This window comes from Martes martes, assembly GCF_963455335.1.
Source record: "Martes martes genome assembly, chromosome: 9".
NCBI classification, from domain to species: domain Eukaryota; kingdom Metazoa; phylum Chordata; class Mammalia; order Carnivora; family Mustelidae; genus Martes; species Martes martes.
This window is the reverse complement of record NC_137896.1, coordinates 131,093,637-131,112,098: the sequence shown is the minus strand read 5'-3', so window position 1 is coordinate 131,112,098 and position 18,462 is coordinate 131,093,637. Positions and strand designations below refer to the sequence as shown.

The 18,462-nt window shown below is 52.9% G+C and overlaps 1 protein-coding gene across 2 annotated transcripts in view; it reads left to right on the top strand.

Annotated features, from left to right (window-relative positions):
- Positions 1 to 718: 718 nt before the first annotated feature.
- Positions 719 to 18,462, top strand: part of LPIN1 (lipin 1) — a 130,131-nt gene continuing 112,387 nt past the window's right edge. For both annotated transcript variants that reach the window (XM_080813327.1, XM_080813326.1), the window contains exon 1: positions 719 to 848. In XM_080813327.1, coding sequence (XP_080669453.1) covers positions 771 to 848 — 78 coding nt within the window. In that variant the 5' untranslated portion in view covers positions 719 to 770. The remainder of the gene's footprint in view (positions 849 to 18,462) is intronic.

Sequence of the window (18,462 nt, the reverse complement as noted above, 5' to 3'; positions counted from 1 at the left end):
GGTGGAGTACTCAGCTTGGCGGGGGAGGTGTTCGAAACAGGTGAGCTGTTGCTGTGCTGCTGCTGCGTGTGATGGAGGGGACAGCGGTGGCCTCTAGGGGACAGCGGTGGCCTCTAGGGGACAGCGGTGGCCTCTAGGGGAGGGTTCCACGTACCCAGGCTTCCTGACTCCCCGAGGTGTGTCCAGGCAACTCACAGAAGCGGGATTGGAGGAACCGAGAGAAAGGATCCCTGGGGCGGTGGTGGGAACCAGGGCGGCGGGGAATGTGACCGGGCTGGGTTGCTTCCCGCACTGCACGTGGCCCGGGAGCTGGTCTCTCTGACACCCGCTGCTCTCAGCTCCCCCCACCCCACCTCTGCCCTTCAGCGCTGCGTGCCCTGGGGAAGTTAGTCCATCTGACTGGGACCAGGGAGGAGAGAATGGGTAGGGCGCACAGGTGGCCACCAGCAGGGGTCTTGGCTCCCACCCCGTTCCACCAAACTCACACAAACTGGGTGTGCGGGGAATCTCTGCATCCTCCAGGAAACAGGAGGTGTCTGGTTGTTTGCAAGCCAGTCCCCAGGTGGGAGAGGATTTGCAATTCAACACTCTGCTCTTTTCCTGAGCCTTGTGACTTGGCCCTGCTCCTGGCTGTAAAGGGAAGCCGCCTGCTCTGGGCTCCGTCCGCACCCCCCCCCCCCAGCCTCCTGAGAGAGGCTGAAATCAGCTGCGTTGGGTCACTGATCTCCGGAGCTGGGTGAGGAGACAGCCAGCATCCCGCGGGCCAGGCCATGGAGGAGCAGGACCGTGGCGAGTCTACCTGGGAGCCCCCGCGGGGCAAGAGCTCCCCGGATTCACCTTGGTCGTGGGTAAGGGCCAGGGCTTGGCATGCTGGCACTGCAACCCCCGCTGGGAGCGCTGGTGGGGCCGTGGGGACCGGCTGTGCCCAGAGGCACTCGCTTAGGATTGAGGCAATCACATTTCTCCAAATAAGAGGTGGGACCAGCTGTTCCCCAGGGGCTCCTGTGACGTGGAGACCACATTTATAGAGGAGGTTTTAGAATTTACTCAAGAATTTAAAGGATTTTTTTTCTCTGTCTTGGATGGAAAATGAACAACCATTGCTTCGATCATCCAGGCAGGGGTGCAGGGTGTTTTGAGGCCTTCCTGCCTGGGGCAGAGAGCTGGACACTCATGCTGCCTTCGATGTGCATGTGGGTGAGGGGAGGCCCCGAGTGTTGACGTGACCTGCCCTCGTGCAGTTATTTAGTGTCCTGGAGCTGTGATGTGTGTGCTGTAGGCCTCCACTGGCCTCCAAAGCCAGAGGAGGTGCCGTCCTGCCCGTTTGGAGCTCACACTAGATGCCAGGGCTTCGGTTCAGAAGTTTAAGCCCCTACGCAGGAGCAGAGGGTGCTCGGATAACCCCAAGCGAAAGCAGGCACCGGGCTGTGTCTTCGGTTAGAATTCATGACTTGCTCTTTCTTCCAGAGGCCTGGGGATTTGGTTGCTGTGAGGATAATGTGTGAACCCCCCCCACCCCCCGCCAGTGGTATCTGGGACACCCGGGACGCTCTGCTTCTTGTCCTTAGCTGCACAGGATGGGGTTGTGCTGGACGTTTCCACATGCCTTGGAAGCCGAGCGTGCTGGGGCTTTCTGCCTCCGAGGGAAATAGGGTTAGGGGTGTGACATCCAGGAGGCTGCTGGTTCCCCGAAGCACCTGTCCCTGTCACTCTGGGCACGTGCATCCTCAGGGTGGTTCCTTCCCCTTCAGGGGCAACAAGGCCTGCTGGGAACTTGCTGTGGGTGCTCAGACTGAAGTGCAGTGGGGGTGCTCGACCAGGAAACGGGGCACGGATTCTGCTCCTGACTCAGCCACCATTTGCCGATGGCCCCTTGAGCGAGTATTTTCCATCCAGGAGTGGACAGATGCTGACAGAAGAGTTACCCGAGGCTGATCACTGACCCTCTCCCCAGGGACAGGCTGAGGACAGGAATGGGGCCACTCTCAAGGAGTGCTGTGTAGACCAACAGCTCCCACACTCAGATTAAATAGACTGGTTCCGGGGGTAGTTGGAGATTAAGATAGCCGTGTCTTGTTACCATTCCCGGAATGTCTCTCTCACCCAGAGCAGCCCTGTCTTCTGCTACAGCATCGCTGCTCCCTCATAATGCTCTCCCACATCCATGATGGGGACCCCTAGTCTCCACCACCCTGGGTTGTTATTGTGAGGATCTCTCTTGTACAGCCCATGCAGACACTGTCATTCCCATTTGACGGTTGAGGAAACCGGCTGTGAAGCTGGGACTTGCCCACGGGAGCTGGGGAGCTGCTGGGGGGTGGGGCCAGCAAGCCGGTCCCCTGGGGCCAGCACAGTCCTCTTCTTGCCTCCTGGGCGCTCTACAGACGTTGTGATCTGAGGATGCTCTGACAGTATCCGTTCTTTGCTTATATGTTTTGGTTATTAGGTATATCTTCTGATGATAAAAGCATGTTCATTATAGGAGATTTAGAATATTTAGCAAGGTGCAGATAAGATAGTGAAATGTCGGTCACCTGCTGCTCGGGGAGCCCGGGAACTTTGTAAAACAGAGGTCACGCTCACACTTCGGTTCCCTAAAGGCTCCTTCTAGTTAAGCCACAGAAAGAATTTCAAATCCACTTCTTGTCCTTTTTTATTCCGTACCTGCCCTGAGTGCTTGATGTCTAAGCCCTGAGCTGCCTAGCATCTGCTGTGTGACTTTCTGCCTGCGGAGTGGGGAGCTGGGGAGACCTCTCTGGCAGGAGACAGTGACAGACCTGGTGGACCCTGGAGCTGCTGTTCTGGCTCCCGCAGGGTCTCTGCCCCCAGAGGCAGGGTCTGCAGGGTCCCCCAGCCCAGGTTTCTGTGGTGTCTGGAAGAATCGCACCTGCTGTGCCGAGGGCCGTTGCAGCACGGGGATGCCGGGAACCCAACCGGCGGCACCAGTGAGAGGACTGGCCTCCTTCTGCTGCTGGGAGCATTGAGTCTCGGACTAGCCCGTGGACGGCAGGGGAGGCCAAGTCCAAAGTGAGGCTGCCGCAAAGCAGAGCTGGAACGCAGAGCAGGAAGTTGAGGCAGACACTCAGGTGGACTGGCGGCCGTGCGGGAAGGCTGGGAGGAGGCTGCAGTCTGGAGAGCCGGCCAAGCAGGGCGGGAGAGGCTGGAGCTGCGGCTGCCAGGGCCGGGAGCCCAGGCTGGGCTGGCTGCTTCTGGGAAGGGTAAAAGTGCCCCAGCCATAGTGGGGTGCTCTCATTCCTGGGGCTGGGGAGGGGCAGCGGATAGAGCCCTGAGCCCTCGGGGACACCTGTTAACTTGGCACCATCGACCTGTGGCGTTGGCCGTAAGCATTCCCAGGGCGGTGGGCTTCATCGCCAGGCGCGGAGCGTATGCAGAGCTCCGCGGGGCCCAGAGGGATGGGGGCGACCTGGTCTCTACCAGCAGGAAGTCAAGGCAGCATGTGAGTGGGTGGGCCTGCTCTCTGCCAGCTGCCAAGTTCACAGGAGCACAGATCAGGAGCAATTCCAACTGGCAGGGCCAGGGAAGGCGTCTCAGAAGCTGGCATTGGAGCCAAGCCTTGGAGGAGAGTAGGATTTCAATAAACAGAGCACAGGGGGTGGGGTGGGAGGGCCAGGGGGATTGGAGCCTTCTAGACTGAGGGCTCAGCGTGAAAGGAGGCGGCGTTTTGAGAGGACAAGGCGTTCTCCTCAAGCTAAGTCGGCAGGTTTTGTTCCTCGGGCCGTTGGGGGGAGTTTAATTCTCCTTAGCAGGGGGATGCGTGGTGCTTCTCATCTTGGTCAGGCACCCAGGCTGTGAATGCAAGCAGCAGAGGCCAACTATGTGGGACCCGATGTGAAACTGGGAGGGGGGGTTGTGCAGGAGCCATAGGGTCTGGGCTCAAGCCCCAGTTTTGCTACTTTCAAGTTTTGATTTCCTGGAGCCGTAGTTTTCTCATCTGTATAATGGGGCATATGAGCCCTAAGAATACACTACTCATCGGTACGTGGTGGGTGGAACTATTACAAGTAATGACACCAAACCTGAACTCAGGTGGCCTGTAGTTGCAGGTTGGTCTGTGGATATCACGTTGAAGATCAGATCATTGACGCTGGGATCACTGGTCTTAGTAAGCAATGTAGGAGGAAGTACACAAACCCGCACCCCTGGGTCTCCTCCTGTGGAGGAGAATTTGGACTGTGGTCTTCATCCAGCTGTTTTAGCTTGGCATTCAAGGCTTCTCCAGAGCTGGCCTCCCCTTCCTTCTCTTGGCCGTGTTCTCTGTTCTCAAGGGCTGCTCATCGAGTGCCTTTCTTCCGAGGTGCTGAGCCAGTCGACGCAGCTGGGTGTTCTGGAAGGTGACCGTCAGGAACCCAGACCCATCCCGCCACCTCCAGGCCCTATAGACTTGGGGCTGGGATCTGGGTCTCAACTGCCCACAGTGTGCTTGCTGCCTGGACTCTTTTGACAACACTGACTGGAGGTCCAGGCAGAGGCCAGACAGTACCCTCCAGGGCCCCTTTTTTTCTGGGACTTCTGGGGCCCCAGCCTCCGACGGTGGTGAGGGCATAGAAAGATGGGCTCAGGGAGAGGGTCCACCTCTCCCCAAAACCCCAGCTGACCTGAAATCCCGGTTAGCCCAGGGTGAGCCCAATCCCTCCCAGTCCAGTGTGTATCAGTGGAGGACAGAGGCAGAGAGAAAAATGAAGGGAGCAATCCTCTTAGCCTTCCCTCCCGGGAAGCAGAGCTCCGGCCACCTTGCTTCTCCTCTCAGAGGCCGGCCCCCCTCCCTCCCTCCCTGGGTCAGGCGGAGCGGTAGGGGGTGCGGAGCGCCCTCTGGAGGCGCTGCTCTGCCATTGCAAGCAGCGAAACCACCGACCTCCCCGTCCTACAGCCCAGCCTGTGGCCCATGGGACTCTCACTTGTGAAGATTCAGAAGTTAGGATGAACCTCAGTGGTGCCCAAAGCCAGCCAGCCATCACTGGGTCCAATCTGAATTCCTCACCATCATATTTTCTGTGACTTAACTCCTTGCAGCAAAGTGCTGTCAGCGTACATTCTGCATCTCACCCAGAGAGGCTGCCGTCCTGCTCATTCTTGGAGACCCAGTTCCAGTGCCGCCCTCTTTGTAAAATTTCATGGAGCCGTTGAGGTGCGTGAGGTAGCACCTGCATTTTATTCACCCCGTGTTTCTGAGTGTTTCTGATGGACACTGATTTGTTTCCCTTTTATGAAATCAGATTTGCAGGGGGAAAAGCCCCAGACACTGCTTTTAAAATCTGAGTGCAGCTAGCACCTTGTGCTCTCTGCCTGCTATGTTCAGTCCTTATTCACCTGTATCCTCTTTCGAGCTGAGCCGGGAGCTCCCGAGGGCTGCGAGGGTGTCTCCGTCTCGGTGTCCCCACAACACGGAGCGCGGAGCCGTGTTGGTCTGTGTCAGTCGGGTTTGCCTCTATCGTCCTGATATAATTATGTCTCATACCCCCTTTTGTTCTCAGAAGCGTCTGGAATGGAATGATCGCGCTGCCTGTCATGTACCTTTCAGGCCACATCTGTGTCTGGCTTTGGAGCAGTCCCCTAAGCCCCAGCTTGTTTCCAAAGGTCCTTGGTCACCGTCACTCAGGGATCTCAGTCGCCTTCCCTAACCCTCCAGTCAGGGCTGGAGCTGGGTGAGGGCTTCATATGCTGGTGACATGTTTCGTGGAAAGATTAGGATCTCAGGTCAATGCGACAGGCAGAAACTGTGCGTGGTCCAAGTCTGTTAGGATGCGGGTCCGCGTCAGCTGCCGGCCCTGGGCACGTCAGCAATGATGGTTGGAGGAGGAGGTTACACTGACTCCCTGTTCGGGCTCACAGCCCAGCTCTCGAGCCTCCTGGCTGGTGACTGACCTTCCACAGCCTCGTTTCTTCATCTGCAAAATGGATTTCCCCGGACTAAGTGGGTTAAAAGCCGTGAAGCGCTCGATATGCACGTAACCGGTGTTGCCTCTTATCAGAGGCAGCATGGGCCTGTTTTCTGGAGCCTTGGAACAGATTTCTGTTCCTTCTACAAGGCCTGGCACTGGGGCTTTCTGGCACAATGTGATCTCTGTCCTTGAGTGTTATACCCACATCAGGGGGGTGAGCTCCGTGAGACCCGCCGACGATGTGAGACAGTCGGGAAAACAGCAGCTCTGTACTTTCCATTCGAGAACTTTCTGGGGAATTACCTCCTGGAGTGAAAACAGCAAGCAGAACCGCCGTGCACACTTGAAATTATTACTATTTTTCTTTCCCTCCTTCTCTATTTTACCAACAGTATATATAACTGAATGTATTTAAATTGAAAGTACGGATATAACGAGGGCTCTACTCTTTGCCAACGAGAAACGTATTTTTTTGGCCCACGTGTTGGCACGATTGAGAAGCAATATGTGAGATGCTCGAGAGCCGTAGACTCGGAGTTTGGAAGCCGGGCTGCAGCGCTGGCGTTCCAAATGGCTGGGTATGTGACCTTGAGCAAGGGCACTTTGCTGACTCAGTTTCCCCGCCTCTCCTGTGAGGCTCGAATGAATTAGGTGAGTCACAGAACTTTGCAAACCGTGGAGGCCCCGCAAACGCAGTTTTACTCTGGGGGGTCCGCTGTGCGTGCTCTGGGCCCTGTGCGCGCCATAGAAGAAAACCAGATGGGGTCGAATTTAAAGGAGAAGCAGCAAGCTGAAAACTGCATGAACGAATGTGCATCCTGTAATGGAAATCATATCGATTTTTGTGTACTGATAGTCTAAAACGTGAAACGATGTGGCCAAAGCCCGGGAGGAGGGGCTGAGCGAGCACACTCCACCCTGTGAGGTCGGGACACTGACGACTGGTGCGTGCAGAGCACGGACCCCCCCCCCCCCACAGCGAGGCATCCCAGGAGGTCGGCTTTTGGTGGCAGGGGGGCCTGGAGCTGAGCCACAGGGTGAGAAAGGGGGCTGGGAAGAAAGAAGGTGAGAACAAGCGGTCTGGGCTGACTGGTGATTTGGAGAGCCACAGGCGCACACGTCCGCCTCTGCGGAGGGGGGAAGACCCGGGCAGGGCCGCCCCCCCAAGTGTGCCCGGCACCTGCCCCAGCAGCTGCTTCTGGCCTCGACAAAGCTGCTCCCAGCCTCCCTGATCATCTCTGAGCCCCCACCTGCTCCAGCCCTGGCCAGAGAGGTAGGAGGGACCACAGGCACCCCTAAGTGGCCGTGAGCAAGGACCTCTGGGAACAGAAGGGTCTTCGTTTTTACCCTTGGCTGACAACCCTGCTTTGCCAAGCTTATTGTGCGGGTAGAGGGGGTGGGGTTTGGACCATCTTCGTTTTCTTTCAGCAGCTGCATGACACAGGTGTTGGAAGGATCCGTGCAGAAAACGTAAATGCGCTGACGACCCCGTGGGGATGGTAGGGTTTGTGAGCCGCAGGCTGCTGTCATGCGGGTGCTCGGTGACCTGAGTGGCGGCTCTGGGTCTGAGCTGCTTCCTGAGCTGGAGCTCCTGCCTTTTTCCAGAGCCAAGAATGCTCTGACGTCGGCAGGCGCGTCTGCGGGAGCAGGGGCCAGTCGGGGCACGTGGCCGTCCTGTCTTTTTGTTCAGGGAAGAGGCACCGTGACACCGAGCTGGGGTGCGGGGGCGGAGCTGGGGTGGGCCGGGGCTGGTGCCAAAGTCTTCAGGGGTCCTGGTGGGGAGGGGAGTGGGGGAAGAGCGGGGCAGTGTTGGGTGGCACGTATGCTCATGTGACCTTTCCCTGGGAAATGTCATTCTTGATCCTGAGAGAACGCATATCCCATTTGAGGGATGTTAAAATACTTTTCTTTTATGAAAAAGGTTATAAGTATATGCACTTTCCTTTCTTCCTTTTTTTTTTTTTTTTGGTTTTTGTTTGTTTAGAGAGAGAGAGAGCAGGGGGTGGTGCAGAGGAAGAGGAAGAGAGCAAATCTCAAGCAGGCTCCACGCCCAGTGCGGAGCCCGATGCGGGTCTCGATCTCATGACCCTAAGATCATGACCTGAGCTGAAATCAAGAGTTGGGCTTTCAACACACCGAGTCACCCAGGTGCCCCTCCTTCCTTTCTTCTTAAGATTAAGAAGTTGACAACTTTTTGTCAGTTACCACCCATGCTCCCTGGAACAAAGAGTAAAATATTATTGTCTTTTCATTTCTTTGTTCATTCTGGTGATAACACTTGCTAGTTTCTGCTATGTGGCAGGTGTCCTCTGGGCACTGGACGGGGAGCAGTGGTTGAGCCAAAAAGTATCCCGCGCTCCTAGAGCTGACATTCTAGGGGGAGGAGAAGAGAACAAGCACATGAATAAGTAGACCGTGTGCCAGATGGAGAAGGGGCTGATGCGGGGACTTGAGCAGGGGGAGGGGGACGAGATGGGAGAAGGACGTGGCTTCAAGGGAGAGGTCAGGGCAGACCTCCCCGGGAAGGTGACACTGAGCACAGCCTGGGAGCAGGCGAGGGAGTGAGCGGAGCACACGGGAGGTGTCTAGGCCCTGGGGCCAAAGCTCCCAGGCTTTGGAAGTGCAGGAAAGGCAGTGTGGTTGGAGCGGAGAGAACAGGGGAAGTCAAGACGGTCGCGTCAGAGACCCCAGCCGCGCTCCCTGCCGCCGCATGGTAAGCGCGTTGGCCTTGACCCAAAGAGGCAGGAGGGCGGTTGTGGGGAACTTGGGGTTGCCTTGTACTGCACCCATGATGGGGACCGGCTGCAGGCCCTTGGCTGGTGGGACCAATTCAGAGGCTGTTGTGGTAATCCCCGTGGTGGCAGGGGAGGGGTGAGGAGTGTTTGGAGTGGAAGCCAGGGAAGGCCTCGGCTAGAAATGTAACGTCAGTCTCTGAAGTAGAGGTTAAGAACCCCAGACCTGATGCAGCCTCTCATTTCGGAGGTGGGGAGACTGAGTCCCCCAGAGGGCCCTTGGCGTGTTTCCTAAGACTCCAAATCCTAGTTTGCTGACCCTTCATGCAGGAAAATTACATAAATTCTCTTTGAACTTCTCTTTGCCCTTGTAATGCGGACACACTTGGTCTTGCTGCTTTTTCCAGATGTTTCCCGTCTCTTTTCTCCTTATGTTCCTTAAGCTTTCTCCTTGTACCTCTGCTTATCCAAGCTCGTTTCTTCTTTCACGGTTTATGCTCAGCTAATAGAGAACCTGGGGGCGGGATCACCACCACTGGTGACCTGCTGACCCTTCGAGGTCTTGTCCAAATGCAGCTTTGCCTTGAAACCCCAGCTGGGAGTGAGGCCTCCATTCTCAACCATCAACTTCCTTTTGGAACTTGCATGCACTGACTTTCACCGGAGTTAAGACTGGTCTGCCCACCCCGGCACACAGCAAGTGGTTGGCATTTGTGGAAGGAAGGTGAACGAATGAAATGACAAGGTGAGCCCATCGGAGTTATCATTTGTTGGTGAGTTTTGGCCTGGTCTGGTCTTCACTGATGTGCCCAGACCCCCGCCTTGTCCCATTTTAGCTCTGAGATTGTCCACAGCCTTCAGGCTGCCCTTTGGGGACGCGCCGCCCGTTGTGGGTGGGATGCCCTTGGAGAGGGAGGAACCACAGTTCACGTAGGCCCCAGGAGCAGCCTAGAGATGGCTCTGGACTTAGTCCCCGATGGGAGCTGAAGACCGGAGCGTTAGGACAGATCGACTCTGGGAAAGAGGCAGGCTGGTGCCAGAGTGTCTGGCCCAGATGGGTTACTCCCGAACGCCTGAGGCTGGTGGATATTGGCCGGAGGACAAGTGGTGTGTGCTGTGTTTTATGGGTGAGCTGGTCTGATTTAAAGGCCACAGGATTGGGGTGGATGGTCACCGCCCAGGCCCTGAGCAGAGCGCATACCCTCTGGGAAGAGCGTACCCCTCCCACGCGGGCGAAGGAGACGATGCCTGTGACCGAGGCCCCGTGGGCGATGACGCCGTCCTCCTGCTATTGTCTTCCCATGAGGGGCCCCACGGATACGTGCGTCCCGGGGCGTGCGGCCGGGAGTTGTGTCTGTGGGGACGCACGGATCCGGCTCCTGTAACAGAGAGCCCGTTTCTCATCTCTCCCCCTTGGCCCCGGCTGCCGGGCGGGGAGTGGGGTGGGGGCGGGTAGGTCAGAGTCTCCTTCCGGGCTCATCTGCAGGCTAATGCCGAGTCTAGATTTCAGGAATAATTCTGTCTGTTCCCTCCCCTCCTTCCCAATCCTGCTCCATTTCACCACTTTTGATCTGTTTTCAAACACTTCTATTACCTGGTGTGTTTTTCTTTCTAAGCTGCTTGAGATCCTTTTTGGATTTGATAAGAAATACAAGCCGTTCATAACCAGAAGTTTGGAACACAATTACCTATTTTAAAAAAAAATATTATTTAGACAAGACTGACACAAAAACAGGGTGTTACTGGACATTACGGGGATGTGACTGCTGATGTCACTTCTTGGGGGTCTGTAGCTGGGGCTCGCGGGGCAGAAGGAAGTGATGTCTCCTGTAGCAGCCCCAGCCAGGCGGACAGGAGGGGGTTGCCCATGAACTTCTGAAGAATTCGTCGTTCCTGGAATGAAGACAGGGTAGAATTGTATTCAGCAGGAGAGGAGCACGGAGACTTTGAACGGGCCAGGAGTCTGGGTTCCAGGCTCACCGTGCCACGGCTCTGGGCAGGGCTGCTCTCGTGTTGGGGCAATGACCCCCCCCCTCCCGGCGGCTGTCCGCAGGACACACGAGACGCTGCGTGGGCAATCGCAGGCATGGGGTGCCCGCTCGAAGGCAGCCTCGCCGATTGTCGATTGTCGTTTGGTTGGGAGGGGGGGAGGCTGCATTCATCAGGCAGCTTTGGAAAACAAGGGTGAGGCGGGGCTGCTGCAGGGTATCCGCAGGCCTGTGGGCTGTCCGGAGCACCGGCTGAGGGGCACGTGGGGGCCGAAAGCCAACCTACGCTTCGCTCCCCAAACCTGTGGGGCTCTGGGACTGAGGCTGGCTGGCACCGTCGGGAGGAAGGACACCTTTGTGAAATCTGTTCATTCGGAGGGGTCCTTCTCATTCACTCCGCCGAGGGGCTCGCCCCAGGGAAGCGGCCTGACCGTGCTTTCCGGCACCTGCACTCCCCCACGGGGAGCGCCACCTGCGGGCGGTGAGAATGTCCGCAGACCGCTCCCTGTCCTTGGAATAAGCATGTGGCACCTGGTGGGGCTGCAGAGACGGTGAGCTGGGAGGGGGGGGGCTCCCATCTCAGGCTCCCTGGCTTCTCCACAGCCAACTGCAGCTTGCTCAGCCCCCCCCCTCCACGCCCCCCCACCCCACCCCGCCGCCGGGACTCCATGCCCCGGAGGCCCACTTGACCCCTCTGGAATCACAGGCTGGAATTTTTTTGTTTTAAGCCCAGTGCAAGGCTCGAACTCACAAAGATCATGAGATCAAGACCTGCCTTGAGATCAAGAGTCGGTTGCTTAACTGACTGAGCCAGCAGGCACCCCAGCACGGGCCGGAATTCTCTCCGGAGCGACACAGAGTAACAGTGTCCCGCCTCAGATTGGTGGGCTGAGCCTTGCTGTACGGCCGTGGCTGGGAGGACCCTATTCCCATGCCCTCTGCATCCTTCAAGCCCTGCTTGTTCCTCGGTTACCCCCCAAAGAGCAGCCCTTTGGAGGGAGCCTTGAATTGCTGTCAGCCGGTGGCCCGGAAAGAGCCCGCCCCCACCCCCAGAGGGCGCTGTCACACTGAAGACTCAGGCCGGGCCCTTGGGCAAAGATCAGGTCTCCCCTGCCCTGTGCAAGTGGGGGGGGGGGAGGGCAAATGAGAAAGGGGTTACTACATAAAACATTTCTGCCAGCAATGGGAGAGTTCTGCTGAAATTCCCGAGTGAATTCTCTTTGTCTAAAGACATGGTTATTTGAATTTCAGAGTCACTCAAAATAAAGGCAACGGGGACTTGGCGAGTGGGTGTCTTCCCCTGATTTGACCTAAGCAGAAATTGAGTTTATTAATAGCTGTTTGATAGACACTTCACCGTTAATGGTGAAGCAAGACGGCATCAGGTTTCTGGGTTTTATCCAGTTAGAAATGCCCAATGGGTTAGAGGTGACCCGATGGAAAGAGAGAACAGTTGGTCTCACGTGGTGAACCCCGAGCAGCTCTCTGGTGTAACGGCATTTTGCAAACATATGAATTATTCCCGGTTTATAGATGAAAGAAAGTGCGTTCACGGTGTTAGTGTCCTGGTGTATCGTTGTTAACTGAGTGCTTTCGGATGCCAGGCTCCCGTGACGCATTGTCCCTTTTGTCTTATCAACCCTCCTAAGAACCGCGTCAGTAGAGTCTTAGCCTCAGTTTACATACAGGGGAGCTTAGAGAGATTATAACCAGCAGCGAAACCGAAATTCCAGCACGGGCTTCCTGCTGATAAGACCCCGGTCTCTCCCCCAGGAAGGCTGCCTTCCTAGTTTTCTGGGGAGAGCATTTGTAGGAATGAACTCCGACCGTCCCGGGAACCAGTTCTCCCAGCTCTGCGTGTCTCTGCTTAGCCCTGATGTCGGGCTGGAGAGTGATTCTCCAGCAGCGACCTTCTCACCTGAAGGCTGGTCACTTTCTGACGACTCATGGTGCCCGGTGTCTCTTAGATGTGGGGAGCAGCAGCAGCAAAGACACTGGTCTCTGTGGGCCCTGCCCTTGGAAACTTTCTGATGAAGGAAAAGCCTCGAATGTTGGGTTGGAGGAGGCCTTGCTGGAGGGTCATCTGATCTAGCCTCACACGCAAAGCTGGCCTCACAGGAGTCTTGTTGCCCCCAGGCTCAGACATTAGAGTCACAGACTTCCCAAACAGTACAGAATCCGAACCTACCAGGTTGGGCCCAGGCATCTCTGTTTTTCTCAGAAGTTCTGCTGCTGGATTGCCTGGGTGGCTCAGTGGGTTAAGCTTCTGCCTTTGGCTCAGGTCATGATCTCAGGGTCCTGGGATGGAGCCCCAAGTCGGGCTCCCTGCTCGTTGGGGAGCCTGCTTCCCCACCTCTCTCTCTGCCTGCCTCTCAGCCTGCTTGTGATCTCTGTCGGTCAAATAAATAAAATCTTTAAAAAAAAAGGAGTTCTGCTGGTAATTGCACTGGGGGCTAAGACACAATTCCCATCACGTTGGGCTACCCCAGCTCTTTGTCCAGTGAGTTCTTCCTTGTCCTTCAAGGCCCAATTTCCCCTTCTGCCTTTGGAGACCAGATGAATCCCACCTTCCTCCAGGGTCTGTGGTCATTTGTGGCCGTCAGTCTAAGTGCTTGCTTACTTCGTTGTACTGTTTGTTTCTGCAGAGGTTTTTTGTTTTTGTTTACCGTTTTTTTTTTTTTTTTTTTACTGGAGTATGATTTTTTTTTTTTTAAGATTTTATTTATTTGACAGAGAGAGAGAGACACAGTGAAAGAGGGAACACAAGCAGGGGAGAGGGAGAAGCAGGCTTCCCACTGAGCAGGGAGCCTGATGGCAGGGCTGGATCCCGGGACCCTGGGATCATGACCTGAGCTGAAGGCAGTTGCTTAACCAGCTGAGCCACCCAGACGCCCCTGGAGTACGAACTTCTTAAGAACAGAAACAATGCCCTGCAGATCTCTGGTCGCCTAGCACCTAACAGGTTCTGGGTGCGAGAAGAGGCTCAGTAAAGGCAAGTGGGAGGTTGAGCATTGTCAACCCATCATCTTAACTGGACCTTCTGATGCTCCCCAGAATCAGCGCTCTCTCTTTCTAATATATAAAAACGTATTAAAATAAATATATCTAATAAATAGAATAAAAGAATATATATAGTAAAATATTTTACATAAATATAGTAAATATATAAATATATACTTATATATAATATACCTTATATTATTATGTAATAAACAGAAATATGTATGTATATTATATATTTACTTATATGTATATATGCATATATACATTTGAAGTGACTATATCCTTCTAAGATATGCAGATAATATTCATGACCCTACTATGTCTTTTCTTCTCCAGACGAAATATGCCCTGTTCCTTCCACTGGTTCTCTGGCATGAGACAGATTTCTGGTTCTATCAATATCCATTTACACTCTTTGGGAGGATTCTAGCTGGTCAGTGTTCTTCTTAAAGCTTATCTGACCAGTGCAGGGGCTAATGCCCTCTGGTCTTCCTTGTTCTGGATCTCATACCTCTCTCTTTTTCTCAGATCAAAGCATTCATAGTTAACTGCTGGTGGCTAAGACTTCCTTATCTAGTGGTTATGCAGTTGACTTTTTGCGTCTCAGTATAGCTGTCTTAAATATCATTCCACTGATTTTAGACCCGTGAAAGTGCTTTGGTGCTTTAATTTTGTTCTCCAACATACTAATTTTATTATATCTGGCAATCTACCTTCCTTGCTTTCCTTTCCTGACTTCCATTGAATTGATAATTGAAAAAAATATTTTTTCATTCTTATTTCCATTTTTCCTCAGAAGATTCCATGACTATAGATCGAATTCCCATTCCTTTAGTGGTTCTCCTTAATTTTTGGATATAACTTATTGTTGAATGCAGTTTAAAATTAGTTATTTCTTTTTTGTAAGGTTTTATTATTTGGGGGGGGGGCGCCTGGGTGGCTCAGTCATTAAGCATCTCTCTTTGGCTCAGGTCATGATCCCAGGGTTCTGGGATTGAGCCCCGCATCAGGCTCCCTGCTCAGTGGGAAGCCTGCTTCTCCCTCTCCCACTCCCCCTACTTGTGTTTTCTCTCTCGCTCTCTCTCTCTCTGTGTCAAACAAATAAATAAAAATCTTTTAAAAATAAGGTTTTATTTATTTGAGAAAGAGAGAAAGGGATAGAGCATGAATCAGGGGGAGGGGCAGAAAGAGAGGAGGAAGCAGGCTCCCTGCTGATCAGGGAGCCCAATTTGGGACTCCATCCCCGGACCCTGAGATCATGACCTGAGCCGAAGGCAGACACATAACCGACTGAGCCACCCAGGTGTCCCTAAAATTATTTGTTATTTCTATTCTGCCAAATATCACCTAGAACTTATCTCACTTTAACCACCACTGAATGCACTGCCCTCTTGCTACTTGTGTTTAGAGTTTTGCTTTTTGCCTAAACCTCAATGATTTTTCAGTATAAAATTTAAATAATGAAAATTTCCAACCTCTTGGATCCATATGTGGGCTTCCTGCTGGTTCTCGTATCCCGCACCTGCCATCTGGATTCGCTTTTCCTTTTGCTGGTGTACATCACTTGACTATTCTTTCAGTGAGGCTTATAGGAGATACATTCCTTTAGTGTTTGCATACTCAAGGTGTCTTGCTTGAATAGTAGTTTAGCTGAGTATAAAATTCTAGGTTGGCTAGGTTGACAGTTGTTTTGTTTTGGTATTTTTAAAAATACTAGTCTTGGGGTGCCTGGGTGGCTCAGTGGGTTAAGCCTCTGCCTTCAGCCCAGGTCATGATCTCAGGGTCCTGGGATCAAGCCCCGCATCGGGCTCTCTGCTCAGCGGGGAGCCTGCTTCCCTCTCTCTCTGCCTGCCTCTCTTGCCTACTTGTCATCTCTCTCTCTCTCAAATAAAAAAAAAATTTAAAAAAAAATACTAGTCTTCTGTGAGACTTTTAAAAAGTTTCTTCTTTGCCTTTTATGTTCTGCTGTGTCATTACAATGTGTGTAGAATTATTTTTATCTGTCCTTAGTGCTCAGAGTCTAGTGTCTCTCATCACTCAGGTCTTTCATCAGTTTTGAACGAAAGTTGGACATCTCTTCAAAAGCCTCTCCTCTGTGATTTCCTTATTCTGTTTTCTGGAGCACTTCTTAGACACAAACTGTAGCTTCTCACTGTATCCTCCATCCCCTTCCTGCTCTTTTCTTTCTTTCTTTTTCTGTTTGATGTGCAGTGCTGGTTGAGTTCTTCCTTACTATATTCTAATTCCTTATTTCCCTCTTTTACTGGTTCTTGTTTTTTTTTAAGGTTTTATTTATTTATTTGTCAGAGAGATAGAGAGAGTACAGGCAGGCAGAGTGACAGGCAGAGGCAGAGGGAGAAACAGGCTTCCTGCAGAGCAAGGCCTGATGTGGGACTTGATCCCAGGACGTTGGGATCATGACCTGAGCTGAAGGCAGCCACTTAACCAACTGAGCCACCCAGGCATCCCCACCCCTTTTAAAAGATTTATTCAATTTATTTATGAGAGAGAGAGTGCAAGTTGCGGGGAGGAGCAGAGAGAGAGAGAATCACACGCCGACTCCCGGCTGAGCATGGAGCCTGACTCGGAGCTCCACCTCAGGACCTGAGATCACGACCTGAGCGGAAACCCAGAGTCTGATGCTTAACCTACTGCAACTCGCAGGCACCCCTTTTAATTTTAATTTCAATGACTATATTTTTCATTTCCAAGACTTCTAACTGGTCCTAGGTACTGGCTTTAGTTTAATTTTCATATCTTCCTGTTTCATAATTTCTCTTTTCAGTGCAAGTTATTCCTCAACTGGTCTCTTTAAGCCATCTGCTTATTTAAAGTCATTGTGAGGCTGTTCAATGAAATGAATTTGGTGTGAATCCAGACTCCTAATGGTTTTTGGATTGTTTCTGTATTTTTGGCTATCTTTCTTAGCATTATATTTCTTCATAAGTATCAGAAGTTTTGGTTTGGGGCTCAATTTGAATGACTACATTTTAAAATTTGTTATTGTTTTCTTTCCTCTCATACCCGCTGCTCCCCCCTCCCCACCCCCCCCAGTTTATTCTCCATCATCAGGGCTGGGGGATTTGAGAGACACACCCTCAGTCTGGCACCCTGGACACCCTTGACTGGTTTTCTCCCCAGCCCCGAGGGCACAGTCTCGTAACAGCCCTGCAGAGTTCCTTTCTTATGGTGCTACTGGAGACATTTTAGACAGAGGCCAAGCCAGACAGCCATTCAGTTTAATTCCTGTTTGAAAAGTTATGTCATCATCCTCCCACTGCCCTCTATAGCCTTGGCCCTAAGCAGTGAGGCTGCGGATGTTGAAAAAGAGATGTTGAACAAATCTCTTTTGCCAGCAGCGGGGACCAAGTCCCAGGACAGGCTTCAGTGTGGAGCCTGTGTCCCATCTCAAGTGACCCTTCGTGGGGGCTGGTCACACCCTCTGTGTCAGGACCAGCCCACCGTGGACCTGTGGTTTTCCATTTTCATCTGTGTATGATTTTTTGAAAACACTTTCCTTGTTTTTGAGCCTCCCTGTGTGATTTTGCTTGACCTTTTTATATACTTGGGTTTGGATGGGAGGGGTCAGTCATTCAGAGTACAAATTCACCATACTATCCTGACTATAAGCCACAGACATGCTTTCTCTCTCAACCCAACATCGATACAATGATTAAGCAGGAAAGGGCAAGACTAGAGCCAGCGGCGTGACATCCGAGGTCTCCATCCAAGCTGATTTTGATGTTCCTTGGGAATGTTAGTGTAAGGAGCTCTACTTAAGATATCACTCAACCCAAGTTATCCAACCTATTCTTTAGGGGATCACGAAAGATTTAATCAAATGTGTGTGTGTGTGCCACCCTAACTATCCTATGGGAAATATTTTCTTCACCAGCATTGTTCCCTGGGAATTCTGGTGGTGGCTGCCACTGTCTTTCAGGTTGTCTATGTCCCTGGCTTCCCAACACTTGAGAGTGACTCACTTGGAGCACGTAAGGTCAAGTCCACACGGTGAACATGCCCTAAATGGGAACATTGCCTCACTGTGTATCCCAAAGAAACACTGGCATATTCAAAGCGAAACGTCACCAGCTACTACTCCCCCCCACCCACTGGGATTTAGAATATTTTTACTTCCAATGAAAATGCCACTGGAAAGTTGGGTCCCAGTTCCTTTTCCTTGCTTTTGCTCTGGCGCCTACTGGCCGTGTGACGTGATTCAGTAAGTCCCTTGTACCTGAGTGGCCCGCTGGGAGGGCAGGGCAGGGCTTCCCAAATGCCCTGATCCCCAGGGAGTTCCGAAGCGTTCCTCAGTCCCTCCTCTAGGGATTCTGACTCATCAGGGTCGGGTGGGGCCTGGGACCAAGTAATGTTAGTGAGCTCTCCAGTCGATTTTGATCAGCAAGCAGGCTTAGATCCTGAGTAGTAATGTTTGCAAAGTGCTCAGCGGACAGCTCTTGGAGCGCAGCCAAGGCTCTGCGGGGGCCTCCCGGTGGCTTCCCTTCTCCCACATTCCCACCCCTCCTCCCCACCGAGGTCTACAGCACCCAGGTGTTGTGCACTTGGTGTCTCAGAGGAAAACCACAGGACAGCTGGTTTAAATTGCTCTCTTCCAGATGTTTTTCTTTGATAAAAATAGGGGAAAGGACAATGCTTAACTCAAAGTTTTCATTTAAATTCTACCACCACTGATTTGGTCTATACTCTGTACCCTATACGAAGCCCCGTGATATATAGACAAGTATGATTCTGGGTCTGCCCTGGAGATCATGGGATTATACTGCAGCCTGACAAATGTAAAGCATCGAGTCTGGCTAACGTGGGAGAGAAATCTTATTT